At 35.9% G+C, this 24,392-nt stretch overlaps 4 protein-coding genes and 3 pseudogenes across 4 annotated transcripts; all 7 read right to left on the bottom strand.

The window, feature by feature from the left end:
• Positions 1-123: 123 nt before the first annotated feature.
• Positions 124-3,596, bottom strand: LOC123229244 (pumilio homolog 12-like). Its single transcript, XM_044654905.1, has 5 exons — positions 2,505-3,596; positions 2,245-2,407; positions 1,238-1,401; positions 849-1,107; positions 124-580 (listed from the first exon to the last, which is right to left on the bottom strand). Exons 1-5 carry the CDS (start codon positions 3,356-3,358, stop codon positions 461-463), a joined length of 1,560 nt encoding a protein of 519 aa, XP_044510840.1. The 5' UTR covers positions 3,359-3,596; the 3' UTR covers positions 124-460.
• A 929-nt stretch (positions 3,597-4,525) lies between these two features.
• On the bottom strand, positions 4,526-7,323 carry LOC123229079 (metal transporter Nramp2-like). Its single transcript, XM_044654657.1, has 4 exons — positions 6,615-7,323; positions 6,205-6,341; positions 5,443-6,095; positions 4,526-5,177 (listed from the first exon to the last, which is right to left on the bottom strand). The coding sequence occupies exons 1-4, from the start codon at positions 7,175-7,177 to the stop codon at positions 4,953-4,955; spliced, it is 1,578 nt and encodes a 525-aa protein (XP_044510592.1). The 5' UTR covers positions 7,178-7,323; the 3' UTR covers positions 4,526-4,952.
• Positions 7,324-9,563: 2,240 nt separating this feature from the next.
• On the bottom strand, positions 9,564-11,392 carry LOC123229247 (cytochrome P450 81Q32-like). Its single transcript, XM_044654910.1, has 2 exons — positions 10,407-11,392; positions 9,564-10,341 (listed from the first exon to the last, which is right to left on the bottom strand). The coding sequence occupies exons 1-2, from the start codon at positions 11,280-11,282 to the stop codon at positions 9,721-9,723; spliced, it is 1,497 nt and encodes a 498-aa protein (XP_044510845.1). The 5' UTR covers positions 11,283-11,392; the 3' UTR covers positions 9,564-9,720.
• Positions 11,393-11,676: 284 nt separating this feature from the next.
• On the bottom strand, positions 11,677-13,292 carry LOC123229631 (annotated as a pseudogene).
• LOC123229246 (cytochrome P450 81Q32-like) lies at positions 13,279-16,117 on the bottom strand. Its single transcript, XM_044654908.1, has 2 exons — positions 15,031-16,117; positions 13,279-14,130 (listed from the first exon to the last, which is right to left on the bottom strand). The coding sequence occupies exons 1-2, from the start codon at positions 15,919-15,921 to the stop codon at positions 13,498-13,500; spliced, it is 1,524 nt and encodes a 507-aa protein (XP_044510843.1). The 5' UTR covers positions 15,922-16,117; the 3' UTR covers positions 13,279-13,497.
• Positions 16,118-17,005: 888 nt separating this feature from the next.
• LOC123229249 lies at positions 17,006-18,962 on the bottom strand (annotated as a pseudogene).
• Positions 18,963-20,495: 1,533 nt separating this feature from the next.
• LOC123229248 lies at positions 20,496-22,231 on the bottom strand (annotated as a pseudogene).
• Positions 22,232-24,392: the final 2,161 nt, after the last annotated feature.

Raw genomic sequence — 24,392 nt, 5'->3', positions numbered from 1 at the left:
CAGACCTGCATTTACGTATATCCATTTAACCCACCAAGGGTATTGAAGGAGAAACAAAGAAAACTAAAATACATCACCTTCCTGACGTTCTCATCTACACAAGTATAACAAAAACAAACAAAATGGTAAAGCCTGGATTTTTAACATTTCTTTGACATTCCTTTCAAAGGATTGTACATATATTACAGTAAGCTCCAGCATCCAATTGGCAGATTGTTTCCTGCTTTCCAAGTTTCATTGTCAAAGCCCTCTGAATATCAGCTTACAACCAAAAGGACTACAACTACAAACACTGACAACAATCTTACAGGCTCACAAACAAAAGGGAGTTTTATAATGCCAATAGCAAATCCTACACATAAAGACAGTTTTTACTCAAAATACAGACACCAGATACTTCTACATGTTGGAGCTAAAAATTGGAAAGGCAGTCCCTGTGACCTGCAAGGCATTTGTATGTCTATACATGAGTCAACTTCCTGCGGTCGAACCAAGCAAGTATCTTTTTGCCATACATATTGCTCCGCATCATTGGAATATTCGACTCAACCAGATTCCGCAAAGCATCATGGATTAAACCCTGCCCTTTCCACAAATGATAACACAATAAAACCACATATATCAGAATTTAATCATAATAAAAATCATTGTCTATGCAAATTACTAAAGTGGAAAGAACTAAATAAGATAAATGGGAAAGCAAGCAAAGCAAACACTTTATAGACTTGGGAGGCTGGCCAAAGGAAACCAGACCATTTATCCTGGATGACATATTGAATTAAAGCCACATTTATTAGCTAACACTAGTTTGCAGGTTGAATACAGATGGACAAAATAAATGATCTAACCTTAGACACCAACAAAGCTGATTGGATGACAAAATTTCCAAAAGGATCAGTAAGCAGCATACAAACATTTGGACTTTTAAGCAACTCCATGACAATTCTCATGGACTGCTGTTCGCCCGATTCTATCAAGCACCTCTCTACAACATTACTGCCATACTTATTACAGGAAAGATGCATGTAATGCCCTTCAAATTGTCTCAGAAGATCTGCAGTTATTTGTGGTATCCTCAATCCCAGTACATGTTGCGCCACATAGTTACTAGAGAAAAACAAAATTTTTGAATCAAGTTAAATTCTAACCACATCCCAGAAAAAGGTAAACCACATATAGTATTATAAAAGCTATAAGAATATGAAATTAGAACATGATAAAGGTCTAGCAAACAAACCCAAAACGATCTTCTGCTAGGTGTTGTGCATTTGCAATGATTTCAGCAATTAGACGCTCTCTTTGCAGCCCGGTAGATTTTTCGACACATTGCTGCAGCACACAACAACCACTTTTGTCTGTTGCAATTCCAAAACAATTATCCACCACCTCATTCAGAAGATACTGCAAAAAATAATCTGTGTCACAGATTTCAAAAGCCAGAACAATGTCTCATTCCTAGTGGATCTTAGCATTGTTTTAGAAAGCAGATGCCAATGATTAATAAGCAGTAGGGAATCCCAAAGCTTAATCTACTCCCTACACCTCTCAAAATCACTAAAAATTCTCCCTCCAAATTTCTCACAGGGATTCTGATGACATAGAAAGCACAGTGCGATTTTTTAAATTTCCCACCATGATATATATGTTCTACTAAATATACTAAGTTACATATAGAAGCTCAGGAGCAAATAAGAGCCATCGTAAGAACTGTTAAGAACAAATGCAAAAGTTATTGACAAACCAGCTAAAAGAGATTCTATAGTTCATACATATTTGATTGTCAAACTATCCAGCACAAAATTAATACCATGTGTCCTAGTCCAAAATTCTATCAATCGGAAGAAGATCATATAATATGACAGGGAAAAATCAAACCATGGCAACTCTTGAACATATATTATCACACTGTTTCCAAAGCCACTATAGTTAAAGCCCCAATAAAAAACAAATCTGCAGAGGTCAGTGAGATCCAGTGTCTCCTCTCTACTATGAAAGCTATTAATTTTAGTTTTGAGCTGTACATAACATAAAATGCTAAAACCTGCAAGATTTTAGTGCAGTAATAAAGACAAATTATAGGGTTTTTGTTTGAATAAATTTGATTTACATATTAGCAACCATAAGAAATGATTGCTTCAAATTTAACTTTCAATGGGGAACCATTCCTGGAATGAATAATCAACGACAAAAATAAAAACTTCCATGAGGAATGCTGGTCATCCACCTATACTAAATGAATATTACCTTGTTGTATTGATCAGGGAAATATTTCAAGCAATGCTGGATTACATGATGACCATTCGTGTCTTTAACTAATGTGACAATACCAGGCATTAGAGCAGCTGTCACCAAAGAGATTTGCGGTAGTGTGGTAAGATGTTCCAATAATTTCTGAACAGCACGAGTCCTGCAAAACAAAGGTAATTACTAAACATAAATCTTTCTTTATTGAACCGTTCAAATAAAAATAAAATTATAGTAACCCAAACGAAAGAGAAACTTACCCATGCATACTTAGACATATCCTTACAAGTTGAAAATCAATCTTGGTCAGCATTTGAAGGATCTGAGTCCTCTGTTCGTCACTACATGTTTCCACAAGTTTTTGTACAACATAATTACCAAAAGGGTCAACAATCAAGTCACACACATGGTCTATCATCTCCAGGAATATCATGTCAATTCCTTCTTTTGTCATATGAAGAATAGTGTTTTGCAAGAGACGGCAGCCGTATTGGTCCTTGGCCAAAGCCACGATATTACCCCCCAAATCCCCCAAAGATAAACAATGTATTGGTTCCTGCAACCATTTACGCCTCTTAATATTCAAACTAAAACTCGAAACATTGCGGTTTCTGGGCACCATTCCATTCAACAAGAAGTTTTGCTTTGTAGATGATAGGGCTGATAAATCATCCTGAAATGCTCCATTTCCACAATCACTCAAAAACCCATTTTGGTTTGTACTCAGTTGGCCAAGATTATTCGATGCTGGATGAAAAGCAGGTATAAAACCAATACAGTCCATAAACCCAGAACTTAGACAGCCATCAAGTTTACCGAGTTCCATATCTTGGGGAGCAAGTGAAGGAAATGCATCCCTATTTAACGCAAAACCGTTGACGACGTTATCAAAAGCAGAGAACCTATCAAAAAACTCAGCATCAGACTCTGGATTAACAGTGAGATTAGCGAAGGAAGATTCAAGGGTTTCTTGTAAAGGGTTTTGTAGGTTTTGCTGATGCTGATCTTGACGACGGAGATGGGGATCAGAAGAAGCGTAAAAGGGATGGTGAAAAGGCGTTGTGTTGGCCATAAAAGAACGGTTACTGTTACTGCTGGTGTTAGCCATGGCCATCAATGAATGTGAGAGATTTGAAGCGGTGAAGGGTTTATATGGTATACGAAATTTGTGGAGATATACTTTTGATTTTCAAATAAGAAAGAGGATATTAATGAAAAGATTTGATTTATGGTTTTCAAGTTAAGCAATTGGTAAGGTTTTTGAATAAGAATGGAAAAGGCTTAACTGAGATCATAGCTGGAGAGATATAGTGTGTGACTGGTTGCAGTTTTGCATGCAATTTATGGAAACTATTGCCATGGAATGGAACAGGACAGAAAGAACAAGACTTATGAGATTACGTGGCGTTCGTGTGTCGCCTCAACAACCAATAGTGTTCTAGATGGGACGTGTTTCAACTTGTGTTATCTAATATTTTATCATATATATCTCTGCCACGTGCACATTATGTACTGTCAATCAACTCTTGCTTAAATTATTATTACTTTTAATCCTACTAACAATAACTATTACCCTGAAATGTTTGCTAAAATTAAATATATTTTCAATCTTGTCTTATATTAATTTGAAAATTAATAATTATAAAAAATAAATTTTGAAATAGACAATGACTATGAATATTGCAAGCGAATTGATCGGGTCTCGTTAAAATCATATTTGAGATGATATAATTTGACCAACATCATATTAAGATGGTATAATTTAAATTGAATCGTATTAGAATTGTGTATTTTCAATTGAACTATATAGGATAATGCAATTTAATTTCAATTGATTCTATTAAAATCATACTGGCACGATTTTAGCTATATGGATTCTATTAAAGTCACAACTTATGGTGGGTTTGTGGGTGAATTTGAGTCAAATTTCAAACTAATTGGAGTTAGAATTCTTTTAACTGAAAATAAGGGTTTAAATAAAATTTTTAAGATGTATTTTTGAGGTGCAAGTGACATTAACATTTCATGTATATATATTTATTATGGCAGAAAAATATATCCTTTGAATTAACGGTTCAAATATAAAATTTATAAAAAAAATATTTTTAATTTAAAGTTCAACGTCGGAAGAGGGGTACCAAGGGATAAGACGGGAAACAAGGATTTCTCTTCTCCCCCAAAAGAGTTCATCTCTTTCACTTCTATAGCATTTGTACCAAAAAATGCTGATAACACGGAGAGGCTCCGTAAGAGAGGGGAAAGGGAAAGAAACAGCAATGAGTGAGTACTTACAATGGCAGCCTGCCAAAATTCTTTTTTCATTGAACGGTTCTGGGTAACTGGAAAAGCCAGTTTGTCTATGTAACTTGTGTACAAAGCTACTCAATCAATGAACAACTCAACACAAAATTTACTTTTAAGTTGAAGGTTGTCAAGAAGCTTTGTTCATCCTCCCGCCATTAATGGACAAACATGACTTCTTGTAGCTCCACCGCGGCACTGTCAAAATGGTGCAGTAAAAGCTGACTGCTTTGAACGTCTTTGAATCTGTATACTCATTTTCGGTATGCTGTAGGTTAGCGGTAATCAAGCTAAGCTAAAATGCATTGCTTAGCTTTTGAAACAGTGGATAGACAATCTTCATGCTGTATATGGCTGGCTTTAATCAACAGCAGCAAGTTTCTGCAATTTCATTGTTCCTGTTAGACTCAATTTCCAGGATATGTGAATCTCTTCGACATTTCTAAACTTAGCCATTTTGAAGAAAGGTCACCACTACGAGTGACTAGATAAATGATGAATGCTATATAACCAACAGTTGCAGCACAGACAAGAAATCCAAACAAGAGTCCCTTAACTTCAGATAAAAAGAAATCCAGCAACAAATAACCATTAATGACTATCACCAGAGCAGCCACAGTCCACGCAAGTCTCTGCAAAATAATGAATAAAACTGGTTAAAAAGACTTAGAAGGAACCATATAACTCACTCAGCATCCATTTTTCTCTTCAATTAGACAAATTTTTTTCCAACATTCAAATTAATAATTTTCACAGTATTGAATTAATGAACAATTAATTGTTATGACTGGAACTCACAATTACTCCTTCGATCCCATAACTATAAATGGATTCTCGAATAAAGTTGAAATAGAAAAGGGTGGACAAAATGACAGAACAAAGAAGCTAACAGTTTACCTTCAAAAAAGGCCCAATCTTGAAGACTCCCATTATCTGCTCCTTGGACACCAAGGTGAGAAGAGGGATAAGTGCGAAAGGAATTTGCATAGACTGAAGCACATTTAGCCATTCATTTAGAATATCCAATGAAGACTCAGAAGTGTTAAATATGAGAGCTACAATTATAGTCGGCACAATTGCACAGCTCCTTGTAATTAGTGCCCTCAGCCATTTCTTTAAACGAATGTTGAGAAAACCTCCCATGATAAACTGACCAGCATAAGTTCCAGTTATTGTACTACTTTGTCCAGCTGCCAATAACCCAATACCCCAGATGTAAAGAATTGGCAGATATCCTCCTCCATACTTCTCCTGAAGATATTGTCCAGCATTTACTAATCCTACTCTGTCAGCTTGCTCAGTACCATAAAATCCCTTCGCAAAAACAGTTGTTCCAAATAAGTTGATCATGAAGGAAATTAAGAGGGCAAGGGATGACTCAATTGAGTAATAGTTTAGTGCTTCCTGAACACGGCCTTTCTTGTTGGGGTCAATATTCCTTGATTGTACCAAAGCAGAATGCAAAAACACATTATGAGGCATAATGACACATCCCACAACGCCCACAGCTTGCCTAATAGTTTTTGAGCTCAGCCTTGGAACCAAAATACCTGTAAAGAGTAACAAAATACTAAAGTTTATAAGTTCAACAACAGTAAATGATGATATTGACAGACTGTTAATTATGCCGCTAAAAAACAGAACTTTCCTTCTTCTTACCCAATAAAAGTTCCTTCCCACTGGGTTGTGTGTCCCCAAACATATAGGCGAATGATAAAGCCATTGTCGCAATCAGAACCGCAAAAACAGCTTCTAATTTTCTCACGCCATAGTGCTCTAGAAGTAAAAATACGAAACTGTTGACAAGAGAGAACAAAAAGTCCTAGTTAAGCATAACAAGTATCGTTTTCCGCATAGCAGGGAACAACAGACAATCTTTGATGAAAAAATTTTAATTTTTATAGTTCAAACATGATAACATTGGCAGAACAAAATCCCAACACAGCAGCATAAAAAAATTCACGGAAAGTCTCCGGCCAAACAAATCGCAATAATTCGATAAAAAGGAGATACATAAATCAAGAATTCAGCAGCAAACAGCTCGACTTCTGAAAAAAAAAAAATATTACCAATCGGAGGCCGTAATTAAAACACCAGCCCAGAGCGGCAACACCCCATTACTCAAAATCTGAATTGCAATAGCACTACCAATAACCTCCTGAATATCCGCCCCAATCAACGCTACTTCAGCCATGAACCACAACACGTAGCGGCCCCAATTCGGATACTCATCTCTACACAGCTCCGCCAAATGCCGGCCGGTTGCCACCCCAACTCGAGCCGAAAGTAACTGTATCAACAAACCCATGATCGTGGCCCACATTAACAGCCAAAGAAGCGAGTACCCAGCTATAGCCCCCGATTGGAGATCTCCCTCTAAATTCCCAGGATCCAGAAACGCTATGCTCATTAAAAAACCAGGCCCCGTAAACAGCCACAGTTTTTTCCACGAGAAAGGCGGTACGTGGTCAACGTCTAAGGAGTCCACATCAGCAATCAGAATTTTTTCTCGTGAATCGAAGGCCGCCTCTTCGTCGTCCGATGAAGCTGTTGTTGTTAAGAGGCGATCGGCCTCCTCGTCACTTAGTTTAGGGGACAACTCATTGTCGTCTTGGAGTTCAGCGGAGTTCATGAAGGATTCTGTTGTGGTTGACCGAATAATGGAATCAGTTTTGGAATCTCTCGCAAGGGTGGGGAGCCTGTATGACAGTCAAGAATTTTGCTGCTGGATATATACCTATAATTTTTTATTAGTGGATCAACCCGACCCTACTCGTCAGGGCCCGTATGTATCAGTTGCAATACGAGGTTTCCCACCAATTGAATGTTGACGCGTCAGATGTGCATGTATGTCTGAACTTGGCCTTAGATATGCTGCTTTGCCAGAAAAAAGCCACGTTTAATAATTTCCTTGACTGTTACCGTACTGTCGCTTGCTCTCTTGATAACACGCCATGGCCAGCCACGAAGCTTTGAGCGGACAGATTGATGTACCGTGCTTCAAGCCACTCTCACAATTTTCTATAGATAAAAGGCGAAAAGAATCAGCCGTTAAAAATTCCAAAATATCATTGATGAACCAATTTTTTTTCAAAATTTTTAATTAGGATTAAAGATAAAATTGTTATTTTAATAATATTATTAAAAATCTTAGATTTTAAAAATTAAAAATTTCATTTTTATCTAAAGTTTTCTAATTTTGAAAAGTTATATTCTCTCCGCCCCCAAACTTAAGATTTTTTTCTCCTTTTTAGCCATCGACGATCTTTTCTTTCGATTCTAACCTGTTAGTGACCTCCTTTAAACCTCTTTCAACCACCAATGAAAGAGTCATTCAAACAACACTTCGTTTGAATGATGCCTTCATCGTCTAAATAAGTAGTCTAGATTCATCTAATTTAGACAAAAATCTAATGGTCGAGTTACATCAACGACTTAGGGTTGAAATGAGAGATTGTCAGTAGTTGGAGAGTTAAAGAAAAAAAATTCTGGGTTTGGGGGAGAAGAAAAATATGACTTTTCAAAGTTAAAAAACTTTAAGAATGAGTAAAGTTATTAGTTTTTAAAACTTAAATAAACATATAATGAATATTATATATATTTTTAATATTATTATTAAAATAATGATTTTATCCTTTACCCTAATTAAAAATTTTTACAAAAATTGGCTCATGGGTGGCATTATAAGTTTTTTAAAATTAATATATTTGACTTTGAAATTACACTATTCTTTTAGCCTAGATTAAAAAACAAGCTTATTTTATGTTGACAGATAACAAATAATATGTGTGCATAAATAATGATAGAATGTTATATTACCTCAAAATTATTTAATAATACGATGATATATTATTATTTGTATATAAAATTATACATATTATTTATATATATTACATTATATGATCAAAATTCCACCAAAAGAGGAACTTAGAATTAGAGGTGAAAAAAGTAATAAAGAACACAATCCTGGACAAAGGCTCTAACAATTACTATCACGACATAAATAAGTATAGAAGAAGAATCTCTCTCTCATTGGTTTGGATAACAATATCGATCGTGTGAGGTGTTCTTTTTGGTTCTTTAAATGTTTTTATTGCATTATTCTATCTATTTAAACTTCTTTATCCCCTTAAGATATTGAAGAACATAAAACATCTAAGTTGTTCTCACTTTTTGTTAGTATAACAATCGTACATATGTTTAAGGGTTTTTTGTCATCTTTTATAATTTAAGTTAAATAATTATGTTAACTATTGATTAAGAGAGATAAAATGATCATTTATAAAAATATAACAACTATTTCATAATTTTCGTATCGTTTAAAAAGATGAACTATCATCTTTTTAAGTTAAGAATAATTATTTCGATTGAATATTTGTTTCAATAGGAGAAACACCCATTCAATGGTAACAAGTTACTGGAAAAACCTGGCTATGAAAGAGAGGCACGCATTTGGAACGCCTGTTCTTAAGCATTAAGGACATGTTCGAGGCCATTATTCTCAAAAATCTACATAAAAGAGTCTCGTTTTTAAGCAATCGTTTACACAACGTTTTATATTCTAGTGTAAGGGAGAGAGACCATGAGTTTTCAAGCGTTCCAAATCAAGATAAAGAGATCAAGCTTCAAAATTAGTTATCTATAGAAGATGAGTTAGTAAGATCTTCCCATCTTTTGTAAAATTATGAAATTATGATTTGTTATGGCTGCAAAAGGACCTGAGATTAGAATATAAGGTCTTGATTTATGAATTTGTGATATTAAAGACTATTCGTAATTGATGGATATATGTGATGACATAATTGGGTTGTTGAACATGAAAAATAGATGAAGTTATGAACATGAGATTTGAGAAATTTTAATTTCCAATTATATTGTTGTTCCAACTGTTATTGCATGAAAGTTGATGAGATGAGATGATTGAATGACCTTAATATTAGCAAAGACAAACTTTGTGTTTAGGGTCTTGTAACATTGTTGACATAGATAAAATTTGATAAATTAAATTCGATCAGATAAATCCAGTCCAAAGACAACAATGATCATTTTATAATCTTGACATAATGGAACACTCAGTCCAAAAGCTTCGAATGGACGTTCTAATGCAATTGAGAATGTTTAACATTGTAGAAGACTGAATATACATAAAGTTAAATAACCCAAATGTGATACCTCTCAAATTTGAGATAGCAAGTTGGACATGATCGGACGTGGGCGGCACTTAGCAAGCAAGGGTTGAGCCTTAGACAATGTTAGTCCAGCCCCTTCCGTCATGTCCACCGTCCCCTCCCCAATTCTCATCCACTGAAAGCATTGAATCATTGATCCCAAAACCAACCCAACCATTCTCAGCCCTAAACCTTCTCCTGGACATCCTCTTCTCCCTGACCCAAATGGCATCAGTCTGAACCCATCTCTACCTCCCTCAACTCCTTCAAACCTCTCTGGCTTAAACATAGTTGGATCTGCCCAAATCTTTGGATCATTTTGTATTGCCCACACATTGACAAACAGCGTCGTCCCTTGTGGAATATGAAAGCCTCCAACTACGCAATTCTCCGACGATTCATGAGGAGATAAAAGTGGGGCTGGCGGGTACATTCGCATCGTCTCGTTGATGATGTTACAGAGGAAAGGAAGATGAGGCAGATCTGATTCCTCAATCAGACGTTCATGGCCTACGTGCAGGTCAATTTCTGTTCGGACTTTTTCGAGAACTTGTTGATGGTTTAGCAGAAGTGAAAGAGCCCACTCTATGGCGTTCACTGTGGTGTCTGTTCCGGCAAATAACATCAACTGCACCAGGAAATAGAATATGTTTAAGAGATGCAGATATAGATGAAATTTCATAAAGATCTTACAAGCATTAGCCCTTTGATGATCTCGTCTTTGCAGTATTCAGGTTCTGATTCTTGCAGCGCCAACAAAACAGCAATCAACGTATTCTTTCTCTCAGAATCAAGGGCACTTTCAATTCTTCTTCTATGCTCTTCTATCAAACCCTGCATGAACTCGTCTCTCTTTCTTTGACACTCCATCATCATGTTCTCAAGCTTCTTGGACTTAAACCACGGTAAATAATCTCCTATACATGGCGTTCCAGCTAACTTAAATGTCTCTCTATGAATCTCCTTAAACCTCTTTGACTCTTCAAGATCTGCCATGTTGTCACCGTAATATCGCTTTCCAGCAATCATTCTCATCATGATGTTTAGTGTTAACTCAAAAAACATCGTCCGCAGTTCAACAGACTGGTTTCCATTATCTAATAGCTTTCGAATCAATTTCTTGACCTCGTCAACTCGTATACCAGAGAGCATTTGCATACGAGAAGTTGATAGCATTTCAAGGGCTATGATTTTTCTGAGATTTCGCCAGTGGTCACCGTAAGGAGCCCAAGATAGGATGGTGTAATTATAGCCCAGAATCCTTCCAATGGTCATGCGAGGGCGATTGGCAAAGATGATGTCGTTTTTGGTCAAACATTCTTCTGCTGCTGAAGCTGAGGAGACTACGATAACTTTGCGAGACCCGAATTGGAGGAAGACTATAGGACCGTGCTGTTTGGAGATTCTGTATAGATTTTGGTGAATAGGTTTCTTCAAGAGGTAGAAATGGCCTATGATGGGAAGGCAAAGATAAGGACTTGGTGGGAGGTTCTGGAATTTATTAAGGAAGTGCTTCGCGATTACAAAAAAAGCTACAAACACAGGAAAGCACAAGCCCCAGAAGCCCATAGATCCTTCTATCTCCAGGAGAGGAGACTCTGGCTGTGCTCTGTTTCTGGATGCAAGAACAGTTTTTTACCACTGATTATTAGATCAAACCAAATAACCAAACAAACATTCTTTGCACCAACCAGTTAATGAGCCTTCAAATATAAGAATACCTTAATTGGTACAACACATGATAAGATAAGGATACCAAGCAAATTACGTATATTTATTTTAAAAATATAAATATTTTTATATTTATATATATCATTAAAAAAATAAATTATTTTAAATTAATAATAAAATCATATTAAATCATATGAAAATACATACATACATATATATATATATATAAAATTACTCAAAGATATTATTTAAGCATGATAATTGAGACTAGCACGCCCACATGGCATCTTTATTATATTGAGGATCCAATGAACTAGAGTTGAAAATGCCCTAAATAAAAAATAATGGGTAGGTAAGACTACCCTGGTTTACGTTTGAGAAAGAAGTTTAAGCATGATAGGACGGGCGTGGCATTTAGCAATCAGTGGTTGGGCCCTTGGCAAAGTGAGACCAGTCCCCTCTCTCATGTCAATCATCTGCTCACTAGGCCTTTCCCATTCAAAACACTGAATCAGTGAACCCACTGTTAACCCGATCATTTTCAAACCCAACCCTTCTCCAGGACACCCCCTCCTCCCTGACCCAAATGGCATCAGTCTGAGTCCATCTCTTCCCCCCTCTACCCCCTCAAATCTTTCTGGCTTAAACTTTCTCGGATCCACCCAAATTTTCGGATCATTTTGTATTGCCCACAAATTAACCAATAACATTGTGCCACGTGGTACATGGAAACCCCCTACTTTGCAATCATCTGATGACTCGTGTGGTATTAGTAAGGGACTGCCGGATACATGCGCAAGGCCTCATTTATGATGTTGCGAAGGTATGGAAGGTGGACTAAATCAGCTTCCTCAAGCAAGCGGCCATGTCCCACGTAGTTGTCTATTCCTGCTCGGGCCTTCTTCAGGACTTCTGGATGGTTTAGCAAAAGGGAAAATGTCCACTCCAAAGTATTGGATGTAGTTTCTGTTCCGGCTAGCAACAGAACCTACACAGATACAATACTAAAAATTACACTAGGGAAGGAGTAATAATGATTTTTATATTCCAGGAATAAGTAATACAACGCATATTTATATTAAGTATATAAATAAATACATAGTAATATGAATTATCATATATTTGAATATTATTTTATCTGTAATTTAGAATAACTCAATCATTAAATACATATTTCTTTGTATATTCAAAATAATTATGCCGTAACTTTATTATTAAAGAATAAATTACAGAATCAATAGAAAACTTACAAGCATGAGGCCATTGATGATCTCGTCTTTGTAGTACTCGGGATTTGCTTGTTGCAGCGTCAGTAAAAACTCAACCAGGGTTTTTGTCTTTTCATCAGGACTATAGGTGCCCATTTTTTTTCTCGTATCTTCTATTAATTTTTGCATGAATTCATCTCTCTTCCTGCAACACTCCATCATCCTTTTCTCTATCTGTCCAGATTTAATCCACGGCAAGTGATCTCCTATATTGGTCATGGTACTAACCTTATAAGTCTCCGCTTGGATGTCCTTAAACCTCTTTGCTTCCTCTAAATTTGTCACGTCCTCACCATAATATCGTTTACCAGCGATCATCCTCATCATGACGTTCACTGTCAGCTCCTTAAGCATAGTCTGAAGGTCAACAGATTGATTTTGTTTATGAAAAAGCTTGCGGACCAATAATCTTATTTCATCCACACGTATACTGTATAACCCCTGGAGGCGAGTAGCGGACAAGATTTCAAGGGTCACAATTCGTCTAAGGTTTCGCCAGTGATCACCATAGGGAGCCCAAACGAGACTAGTGAAGTTGTAGCCCAAATATTCCCGATGAGCAAGCGACACTTTTTATAATCATATGCTTTCTTCTAATATTAATAGAATATTAAAAATAAAATAGATGACCAAGAGACATTTTTATAATCATATGCTTTCTTTTAATAACTAAGGTTTGATATCATTAAATATCACAACATAATTGTTGCAAGTTTCATTCTTAGTAAAATTTAACATAGTTTCATCTCTTAAATATGAACTGAACGGGAAAACTATTAACATTGATGTATAGCAACATCTCTTCCCTGTTATAGTAATGATCTCAGTTATTATCATCTGACTTCTTAAGTTAAATTAGATAAGTGTGAAAGAAGGTTGAGCATGCCAGGACGGGGGCTACATTTGGCCTGTAAAGGGTGGGCCTTGGGCAAATTGAGAGCACTTCCTTCGGTCATGTCCACCATATCCTTATTGGGTCTCTCCCAATTAAAGCATTGAATAAGTGAGCCCAAAGCCAACCCAACCATGCGCAACGCCAATCCCTCGCCGGGGCAGCTTCTCCTTCCTACCCCAAAAGGCATCAACTTGAACCCATCCCGCACTCCTTCAAAGCCTTCAAACCTCTCAGGCCTAAACTTGGTAGAATCCTCCCAAATTGTTGGGTCATGTTGAATGGCCCATAAATTTACCAATAGCATTGTGCCACGTGGTATGCGATAACCTCCAACCTTGCATTCTTCTGATGATTGATGCGGTACCAGTAATGGCCCTGCTGGGTACAACCGTAAAGTCTCATTTATGATACAACGAAGATAGGGAAGTTTAACCAAATCAGATTCGTCGACAAAGTGATTAGAGCCAATTTGATTGTCTATTTCTGCTTGTGCCTTTCTCAAAACATCTGGGTTGTTTAGAAGGAGAGACATTGCCCACTCCATGGTTCCAGCTGACGTATCCGACCCAGCTATTAATATCACCTGTAGTAGGATAAGAAAAAGTAAATTGAAAGAAATAAGAACCATTCATTTTCCGTCTTGAAAGAGAGTTTTTCTTGTTGATTTTGGCTGAAATCATTGGCCAAACTGGTATAAAGAGACAGTCTCTATAGATACACCATAGGAAATCCTATCTCAAAAGTATCAACAGGACAAAGATTCTGACTTCAATTTTAAGATTAATAAATATTATAATTAAAAAAAAAAAAAAGCTCATCGTCAAAATCAGAATAGGAAGTATGGGTACTTATAAACAAAAAAAAAATTGTAACAAAGACTTGTGTGCTTGAATCTAGTACATTATCCACAATTTATTGTGATGTTGAAATATTTACAGTAATGTTTTTTAATAAGAAAAGACTGACTTATAACTATTATATTAAAAAAGTTAAAGTTTTACAATTGTGATAAAAATTCGAACTTAAATTTTTATCTCAAAAATTTTAATACTTTATCAGTTTTGTTAATCTTTAGTCTCAAAATTTCCTGTAATTTGTTTCCGCTTAAATAAATATACTCACATATTTTCTCATTATACATATATACCACAAAATAAATTATAATACCAAGTTTAGCCTCATTTGCAACCTTTAAAACACAAGCTTGAGTCAGCTTCACAACTCAAAAATTACAGTTGTTTTACCAAAATTTTATCTAAAACTCATTCTAATTCATACAAGTGTTAATATTATCTATATTTTGTTACACAATTAAATTCTAAAATTTTTAATTATGTAATAAAATTAGAGAATTGATATTATAACTCACTTTATGGTAAATGCGTATGAAAAAAAATTGAGCATATTTGTATACGGGGAAACAAATTATGGTGAAAATTTCAATTTGCTTGATTTATTTTTTTATGAGGGGTAAAGATCTTACCAGCATAAGGCTTCTGATCATCTCATCAGTATAGTACTCAGGATCAGATTCTTGCAAACACAGCAGCACTTCTATCATCGACTTCCTTCTCTGTCCATCCAAATTTTTATTTTTATACTCATCACTACGCATTTTTGTTTTATGCTCTTCTATTAAACTTTGCATAAACTTCTCTCTCTTCTCCTGCAAAGTTAGCAATCTCTTCTCCGTTCCCCCGTATCCAGTCCACCTTAAAACTGGCAAAAAGTCCACCAAATTTGAGGCACCCACCAATCGAAAAGTTTCAGCCACAATCTCTCGAAACTCCTCTGACTCGGCCCCCATAACTTTTTCACCGTAGTAACTCTTCCCGCCTACCATCCTCATTATTACATTCAGAGTCAGCTCAAAGAAGGCAGTTTTCATATCCACTATCTGATTTTGATTTCTATAAAGCCTACGAATTAACGATCTGATTTCATCTATGCGAGCAGAAGAGAGTTGTTGCAGACGATTAGTGGATAAGATCTCCAGGGAAGCGATCTTCCTGAGGTTCCGCCAGTGGTCCCCATACGGAGCCCATGCGAGGCTGGTGTAATTGTAGCCCAAGTGTTTTCCTGCGAGTAGATCCGGTCGGTTGGCGAAAGCGATATCATTTTTGGTAAAACATTCTTCGGCAGCGGACGGGGAGGACACAAGGAAGACACGGCGAGAGCCGAATTTCAGAAGAAGTACGGGGCCGTGACGGGCTGAGATTTTGGAGAGAGATTGATATAGAGGTTTCTTAAGGAGGTGAAGGTGACCTATGATGGGTAAAGTTGGGAAAGGAGTTGGAGGGAGGTTCTTGATCTTGTTAAGGAAGTGATTTGCAACAACCCAGAAGACAGTTAAGAGAAGTATATGCAAAATCATGGCGTCTGAAAAAGCTTAAACACAGAAGTCTTTCTTCACGGAATTTTGGAACCTGCAATTGAGTGGGGGTTAGAAAAAGTTGGGTTAAAGACTTGACTATATAGGCTTACAGTTTGACAACTGTACAGTACTCAATAGTTGATAATGCAAGAAGAACGTCTCCTTTTTAGCGATAAAATTACATTGAAAATAATTTATTTTAGGTATTTGATTTTCCATATCTTAATTTATACCTTTTTTTTCTAATTAAATGCATTTATGGTGACAATTAACTAATCTCACGTGTAAAGTTTTTCTTCCTTTAAAAAGTCTATACGCATCTTTGAAATAATTGAGTGATCATAATTATTTGGGCTGATTCTAATAAAAAGAAATTTCCCCAACAATTATTCAATTGCTAGAAATTTACCATGCAACAAAATTATTCAATTTGAAGTTTGGGGCGGGTTAGATATGGCGAAAGGTTAGTTGCCGTGGAAAACGGACAAAGACACATCAAGAGTCAAGACAAAAGAGCAAGTCCACCTTGAGTTGGGCATAGTGAGCTAAAATTCAACATAGCGAATAGGCCATATAACACCCCAGGTCCAATACCCCGGCCCATTGTCAAGATATTATCCACTTTGAACACACAGTCTATTATGGTTTTGCTATTGGGCTTTGCAACCCAAAACGCGTCTTGACAGTTAAGGAGCTCACAGACTATTTAACCACTCAAACTCTCTCACCACTAATCAATGTGGGATACATAGACAGATCCAACATCTCCTCAAAACACGTCTTGACAGTTAAGGAGTTCACAGGCTATTTAACCAATCAAACTCTCTCACCACTAACCAATGTGGGATACATAGACAGACTCAGCATCTTTCCCGTGCTTTGTCGATATAGGATTCGCTTAAGGGTATCACATACACCCCCTCTTACGGGACTCAGTGTCCTCGCTGAGGTTTGTCCCACCACCGTTCAAGAGAACACGCGGAGTTGTTCTAATGCCATATATATATATATATATATATATATATATATATATATATATATATATAAAATTACTCAAAGACATTATTTAAGCATGATAATTGAGACTAGCACGCCCACATGGCCTCTTTATTATATTGAGGATCCAATGAACTAGAGTTGAAAATGCGCTAAATAAAAAATAATGGGTAGGTAAGACTACCCTGGTTTACGTTTGAGAAAGAAGTTTAAGCATGATAGGACGGGCGTGGCATTTAGCAATCAGTGGTTGGGCCCTTGGCAAAGTGAGACCAGTCCCCTCTCTCATGTCAATCATCTGCTCACTAGGCCTTTCCCATTCAAAACACTGCATCAGTGAACCCACTGTTAACCCGATCATTTTCAAACCCAATCCTTCTCCAGGACACCCCCTCCTCCCTGACCCAAATGGCATCAGTCTGAATCATCTCTTGCCCCCTCTACCCCCTCAAATCTTTCTGGCTTAAACTTTCTCGGATCCACCCAAATTTTCGAATCATTTTGTATTGCCCACAAATTAACCAATAACATTGTGCCACGTGGTACATGGAAACTCCCTACTTTGCAATCATCTGATGACTCGTGTGGTATTAGTAAAGGGACTGCCGGATACATGCGCATGGACTCATTTATGATGTTACGAAGGCATGGAAGGTGGACTAAATCAGCTTCTTCAAGCAACCGGCCATGTCCCACGTAGTTGTCTATTTCTGCTCGGGCCTTCTTCAGGATTTCTGGTTGGTTTAGCAAAAGGGAAAATGTCCACTCCAAAGTATTGGATGCAGTTTCTGTTCCGGCTAGCAACAGAACCTACGCAGATACAATACTAAAATTACACTACGGATGGAGTAATAATGATTTTTATATTTCCATAATAAGTAATACAACGCATATTTATATTGAGTATATAAATAAATATATAATAATGTGAATTATTATATGTTTAAGTATTATTTTATTTATAATTTAAAATCACTTAATTATTAAATATATATCTATTTATATATTCAAAATAATTATACGAAACTTTATTATTGAAGAATAAATTACAGAATTAATAGGAAACTTACAAGCATGAGGCCATTGATGATCTCGTCTTTGTAGTACTCGGGATTTGCTTGTTGCAGCGTCAGTAAAAACTCAACCAGGGTTTTTGTCTTTTCATCAGGACTATAGGTGCCCATTTTTTTTCTAGTATCTTCTATTAATTTTTGCATGAATTCATCTCTCTTCCTGCAACACTCCATCATCCTTTTCTCTATCTCTCCAGATTTAATCCACGGCAAGTGATCTCCTATATTGATCATGGTACTAACCTTATAAGTCTCCGCTTGGATGTCCTTAAACCTCTTTGCTTCCTCTAAATTTGTCACGTCCTCACCATAATATCGTTTACCAGCGATCATCCTCATCATGACGTTCACTGTCAGCTCCTTAAGCATAGTCTGAAGGTCAACAGATTGATTTTGTTTATGAAAAGCTTGCGGACCAATAATCTTATTTCATCAACACGTATACTGTATAACGCCTGGAGGCGAGTGGCGGACAAGATTTCAAGGGTCGCAATTCGTCTAAGGTTTCGCCAGTGATCACCATAGGGAGCCCAAACGAGACTAGTGAAGTTGTAGCCCAAATGTTTCCCGATGAGCAAGCGAGGTCGGTTGGCAAAAATAATATCGTTTTTGGTGAAACATTCCTCAGCTGCTGATGGTGATGAGACGAGGAGGACCTTGCGAGACCCAAATTGGAGGAAGACGACGGGACCTTTTCGTTTTGATATCTGCGCAAGAGTTTTGTAGATGGGTGGTTTCAGAAGGTAGAGATGGCCAATGATGGGCAGTGAAGGAAATGGACTTGGTGGGAGGTTCTGGATTTTGTTCAACATATGCTTGGTGAGCACATACAGGGCCAAGAAGACTGGCAAGTAGAGAAACAAGCTCTCCATGGGTGTTGATATATTGAAGATTTTACCTTATTGTTTGCAGAAGAACGATCAACGATTTGCTCTGCCCTCGTATAACAAGGCCTCTTTAAACAGAATGTCATTGCTTTCTTCTTGTCTCTTTTGTACGTTTGATTCCTTTCAGTTCTTTTCCACGGGAAGAAAGTATCTTTGCAATTAAGCACAAAGGTAATCGGACAGGAGAAATCAAACAAATAAAATTTTGAATTATTTATAGATAAAATCAGGAAGATAAAAATAAACTTTATGAACAATACATGTAGGTAGGTCCAAATCAAGCTGATTTAGATTCGGAAACTAGCTTATCTCATTTCAATTCAATTTAAATTCATATAAAATTAAATTGAATTGACAAACTCTTCATCTAGGAAAGTCACAAAATGACAAAATATAATAAACCATCTTCTTCTGATAAATCATTTTGAGGGATGAACTACAGAAACAATGTCCAAACATATCATTTACACATAAATAAACTTGAAATATAGATAAAAATTCCTCAAACGGAGATCATGTTCTACCAAACTATATGCCTCTCTTATCTCATGTTTATAATAATTTTTTAACAAATCGAAATTGCTCAATTATCCCACTTTTTTTACTTGATTTCTAGTTCTATATAAGTAAAAAGATTATATTATAAAGCTAAAGATGGGAGATAGGAACCAAGGGGGCTCAAAATAAAGTTTTTTTAATAAATATTTATATTTTATCAAAATTCTTCTTAAAGATGTAAATAACATATCCATCGACGACGTAAGATTTTTAATAATGGGTTAAACTATATTAAATATAGTATACAATGGATGTTGAATTGTCCAACTAATTTCAATTGTTATAATTGTTGTTTTGCATTTGATCTAACCTCATGTACTTCTTGATGGTGTATGGAAATTTTTATTAATAATTTAGTATTTAAATAAGTGTTGTGACAGAATTTTTTCTCAACTCTTTAGGCTCAAATAGAGTTAAATTCGAACCGAGCTAGTTTGATCTCGATTTGGATGAACCCAAAATGAGCCGGTCTTAGCCGAGCTTGAGCTATTCGTCTAATTTTTTAATTAAAATTTTGATACAAAACGACGTTGTTTTAACCAATATATATTAAAACGATGTTGTTTTAATAACAAAAAAAGAGTCGAATCAAATTCAAACTGAGTTTAAGTTTGACTTTCACGAGTTTGAGCTTGAACTCGAGCTCAACTATATGTGAACCCAATCGAGCTTAAACTTGATTCTTTTCGAATCCAACCCTAGACTCAAACAATAACTTTGGTTTTATCAATTGTAAATGTACTATTCTTCTCATGATTTGCAAAAGTGAAACAAAAATCAAAAAATTCATTTTTTGCTATTTCTATTGATGTTAGTTGAAGAATAATTTTTAAGAATTTTCGTAGAAAGATGATCAAGAAAACCTTAAACAATCATAGCACCCAAGTAAATAAGAAAATGCTCCCTAAAAAACAACTTAAAGTGGTAGCAGGAGGACAACTATGTTAGAATCGATGATCAATTAGATACAAGAAGCTATGCTAACGCATAGAAGGTGCAGGGTTATATTATGTAAATGAACTATCAAATTTTATCTTACTGTATCCATTAAATTGTCGTTTACATGTACGATTTAAGGGTCTTTCCTGCAGTGATTTTTGTACAGTAACTAATTATTTAGGCTTGAGAAAGAGGTTTAAGCATGATAGGACGGGAGTGGCATTTAGTAATCAATGGTTGGGCCTTTGGCAAAGTAAAACCAGTCCGCTCTCTCATGTCAATCATCTGCTCACTAGGCCTTTCCCATTCAAAGCACTGAATCAGTGAACCCACTGTTAACCCCATCACTTTCAATCCCAACCCTTCTCCAGGACACCCCCTCCTCCCTGACCCAAATGGCATCAGTCTGAATCCATCTCTTCCCCACTCTACCCCCTCAAATCTTTCTGGCTGAAACTTTCCTGGATCCACCCAAGTCTTCGGATCGTTTTGGATGGCCCAAACATTGACCAATAACATTGTGCCTCTTGGTACATGGAAACCCCCTACTTTGCAATCATCTGATGACTCGTGTGTTATTAGTAAAGGGACTGCCGGATACATGCGCAAGGCCTCATTTATGATGTTGCGAAGGTATGGAAGGTGGACTAAATCAGTTTCTTCAATCAAGCGGCCATTTCCCGCGCGCTTGTCTATTTCTGTTCGGGCCTTCTTCAGGACTTCTGGATGGTTTAGCAAAAGTGAAAATGTCCACTCCAGAGTATTGGCTGTGGTATCTGTTCCGGCTACCAACAGAACCTACACAGACAAAATACTAAACATTTCACTAAGGAGTTACAATGATTTTTATATTTAAAGAATAAATTACAGGGTTAGAAGGAATCTTACAAGCATGAGGCCTTTGATGATCTCGTCTTTGTAGTACTGGGGATTCGTTTGTTGCAGCGTCAATAAAAACTCAACCAGGGATTTTGTCTTTTCAGCAGAACTATAGGTTCCCATTTTTTTCCTACGATCTTCTATTAATTCTTGCATGAATTCATCTCTCTTTGTGCCACACTCCATCATCCTCTTCTCTAAACCTCCTGATTTAATCCACGGCAAGTGATCTCCGAAATGAGTCATGCTACTAACCTTAGAAGTCTCTGCTTGGATGTCCTTAAACCTCTTCGCTTTTTCAAATTTGTCACGTCCTCACCATAATATCGTTTGCCAGCGATCAACCTCATCATGATGTTCATTGTCAGCTCTTTAAGCATAGTCTTAAGGTCAATAGATTGGTTTTGTTTATGAAAAAGCTTGCGGATCAACGACCTTATTTCATCAACGCGTATGCTGTATAACACCTGGAGGCGAGTAGCAGACAAGAGTTCAACGGTCGCAATTCGTCTAAGGTTTCGCCAGTGACCGCCATAGGAAGCCCAGGCAAGAGTAGTGAAGTTGTAGACGAAATGTTTGCCAACAAGCAAGCGAGGTCGGTTGGCAAAAATAATATCGTTTTTGGTGAAGCATTCTTCAGCTGCTGATGGTGATGAGACGAGGAGGACCTTGCGAGACCCAAGTTGGAGGAAGACGATGGGGCCTTTTCGTTTTGATATCTGCGCTAGAGTTTTGTAAACGGGTGGTTTTAGGAGGTAGAGATGGCCAATGATGGGTAGTGAAGGAAATGGACTTGGTGGGAGGTTCTGGATTTTGTTCAACATATGCTTGGTGAGCACATACAGGGCCAAGAAGACTGGCAAGTAGAGAAACAAGCTTTCCATGGGTGTTGATATATTGAAGATCTTACTCGTTATTTGCAGAAGAATGATAATCAAGATGCTCTGCCTCGTGTAACAAGAACTCCTTTAAGTAAAATGTCGTTGGCATTGCTTTCTTCTTTTGTCTCTTTTGTATGTTTGACTCTTTCCTACGGGAACAAGGTACCTTTGCAGTGAGTACAGGGCCAAGGCTTAGTGAAAAGACAAATGCCCATATGTTGGTTTAAAAAATTCAAATATTAGCGTATTTGTTAAAATTCATCATTAAAATTAAGTGTAGTATTATTATTTACTTAAAAATATTTTTTAAAAAGTTATATTTTCTTCTAGATTTAAAAATTTTATAATGTCTCTTCACTTAATGTTTGAAAGCTATATTTTTTTATAAAGTTTGATTTTTTTTAATAACCACCTTACAACAATTATTCCAAAAAGGTCGTTGGTTAGTCTTCTCACCACTTCTCTCTCCGATAGTTTCTTGAAAATCCGACTAAAATAATCAAACAATGCATACAGATTTATAGAATGTTGCATGGATCTATATGTAGTCTAGCCAATTCGACATTAACTAGACGACGCATAAACATGTGCATCATTGACTGACAACAAAGTGGTTAGAGGATGCACAAATTTGTATGACATTATTCGACCATTTCAATCAAATTTTTAGTCGTTTTCACATCGAAAAATCGTCAAAAAGAGAGGTGGTAAAAAGGTCAACCGACAATGCCCTCAGAATGATTGTCGGAAAGTGGTTATTAGAAAAAATAAACCCTAAGAGGGAAAATATAACTTTTGAAACCTTCAGTAGAGAAAATTATTAAATTTTTAAATTTAGAGGGAAATGATAATTTTTCAGTTTTTAAAAATATTTTTAGTTAAATGACAAATTTACTCTAATAAATTTTAATATAAAGGTGGAAAATATTCCTCTAACCTAAGCACAAAGAGAACAAGATAAGAGAAATTAAACAAATAAAATTTTTAATTATTTATAGGTAGGAGGATCAGGTAGATAGAAACAACTTCACGATGGAGGTTGGATCAAAATCAAACTGACTTGGATTGGAACGTTAAAAAAGTCGAATTTAAGTTAAAAAAGTCAATTTGTTTTTAAAATCGAATCAAACTTAATTTGGAGGAAGCTTTATTCAGATTGACTCACAAGCTAAACAGATAATTCAAATTGGTTCAATTTGGACTCATAATTCGATTTGAGTCATGTTAAATAATTATCAAAATAATATTATTTTACTCATAATTAAGTAAAATAACATCGTTTTATCAATAAGACACAAATTTAAACCATAAATCTAAACTATAAATTCAAATTGAGTTTCAAACTTTAAATTTAGAGATCAAACCGATCTCAAATTTTCTTTAACTTTGACTCGATAATTTTGAATTAAACTCAAATGATTTTATTTTTCACTCAAATTAAAAGATGTTTAAGAATGCATCTATACCTAATTACGTGATGTATTGATATTCCAAATGATTTTTTTTTCCCTTTTCTTAAGAATTTTAGCATATATAAAAATTCCACAAAAATTATAAATATCATTTGTCCACCCCTTGACAAAAGCAAAATGGTAAATTTGTTAGGCATTTAGCATTACTCTACTTTATCCTTTTCTTCTACTTTGGCTGGATCAAAGAAGACTAATAAATATTACCATAAAACTCATTATGGACGAAACTCACAAAATTTATACCATTTTATTGATATAAACTTGTTATTCTTCTTCTATTTGCACAGACAAATAGAGAAGAAATAGGTTATAAGATTCTCCAGCATCAAACATCACCAGAAGCAAAATACAAAAGTCTTCACAAGCCAATAACAAAAATACATTAAACGGAGGGAGAGAAGAACCCATCGTCTCAAAACACATTGAAGAAGAAACTAATGCTCTTAAAAGGAGTTAAAAGATATCAAAAAAGAACTCAAAATATAAAGTTGTTTTTGTATACGAATTTTGAGATGGGAAATAATTCTAAATGACCTAGCCAAGCCTATGTCATGTGTCATTGATATAATGGCATACATGAAACGTGTTTAATAAAAACTCATAGTGATGTGAAATGACATAACAGACGTACAACATGAACTATATGACTTAATAAATGCATAAGTGGAAACTTCATTTTCAAAATGTGCAAAAAGAGACCTCAAGTCTTCACATGTCATCCATGCATAAGGAAATGCAAAGAGTTCCTAAAATCACTATACTTTAAAACATAAGAACAATTGTTAT

The sequence above is a fragment of the Mangifera indica genome, chromosome 11, assembly GCF_011075055.1.
Source record: "Mangifera indica cultivar Alphonso chromosome 11, CATAS_Mindica_2.1, whole genome shotgun sequence".
Taxonomy (NCBI): domain Eukaryota; kingdom Viridiplantae; phylum Streptophyta; class Magnoliopsida; order Sapindales; family Anacardiaceae; genus Mangifera; species Mangifera indica.
Note: the sequence above shows the minus strand (reverse complement) of the source record. Positions and strands in the feature narration are given on the sequence as shown.

Bases quoted from the DNA above. Each gene is read 5' to 3' on its own strand.
- LOC123229244 (XM_044654905.1), bottom strand. From the start codon at position 3,358: ATGGCCATGGCTAACACCAGCAGTAACAGTAACCGTTCTTTTATGGCC. The intron at 2,408-2,504 runs GTAAGTTTCTCT...TTTGTTTTGCAG, and splicing joins ATATGTCTAAGTATGCATGG to GACTCGTGCTGTTCAGAAAT. The intron at 1,402-2,244 runs GTAATATTCATT...TATTTTTTGCAG, and splicing joins TCCCTGATCAATACAACAAG to TATCTTCTGAATGAGGTGGT.
- LOC123229079 (XM_044654657.1), bottom strand. From the start codon at position 7,177: ATGAACTCCGCTGAACTCCAAGACGACAATGAGTTGTCCCCTAAACTA. The intron at 6,342-6,614 runs GTAATATTTTTT...TCTTGTCAACAG, and splicing joins TTAATTACGGCCTCCGATTG to TTTCGTATTTTTACTTCTAG. The intron at 5,178-5,442 runs GTAAACTGTTAG...ATTATTTTGCAG, and splicing joins AGATTGGGCCTTTTTTGAAG to AGACTTGCGTGGACTGTGGC.
- LOC123229247 (XM_044654910.1), bottom strand. From the start codon at position 11,282: ATGGGCTTCTGGGGCTTGTGCTTTCCTGTGTTTGTAGCTTTTTTTGTA. The intron at 10,342-10,406 runs GTAAGATCTTTA...TTCCTGGTGCAG, and splicing joins TCATCAAAGGGCTAATGCTT to TTGATGTTATTTGCCGGAAC.
- LOC123229246 (XM_044654908.1), bottom strand. From the start codon at position 15,921: ATGATTTTGCATATACTTCTCTTAACTGTCTTCTGGGTTGTTGCAAAT. The intron at 14,131-15,030 runs GTAAGATCTTTA...ATCCTACTACAG, and splicing joins TGATCAGAAGCCTTATGCTG to GTGATATTAATAGCTGGGTC.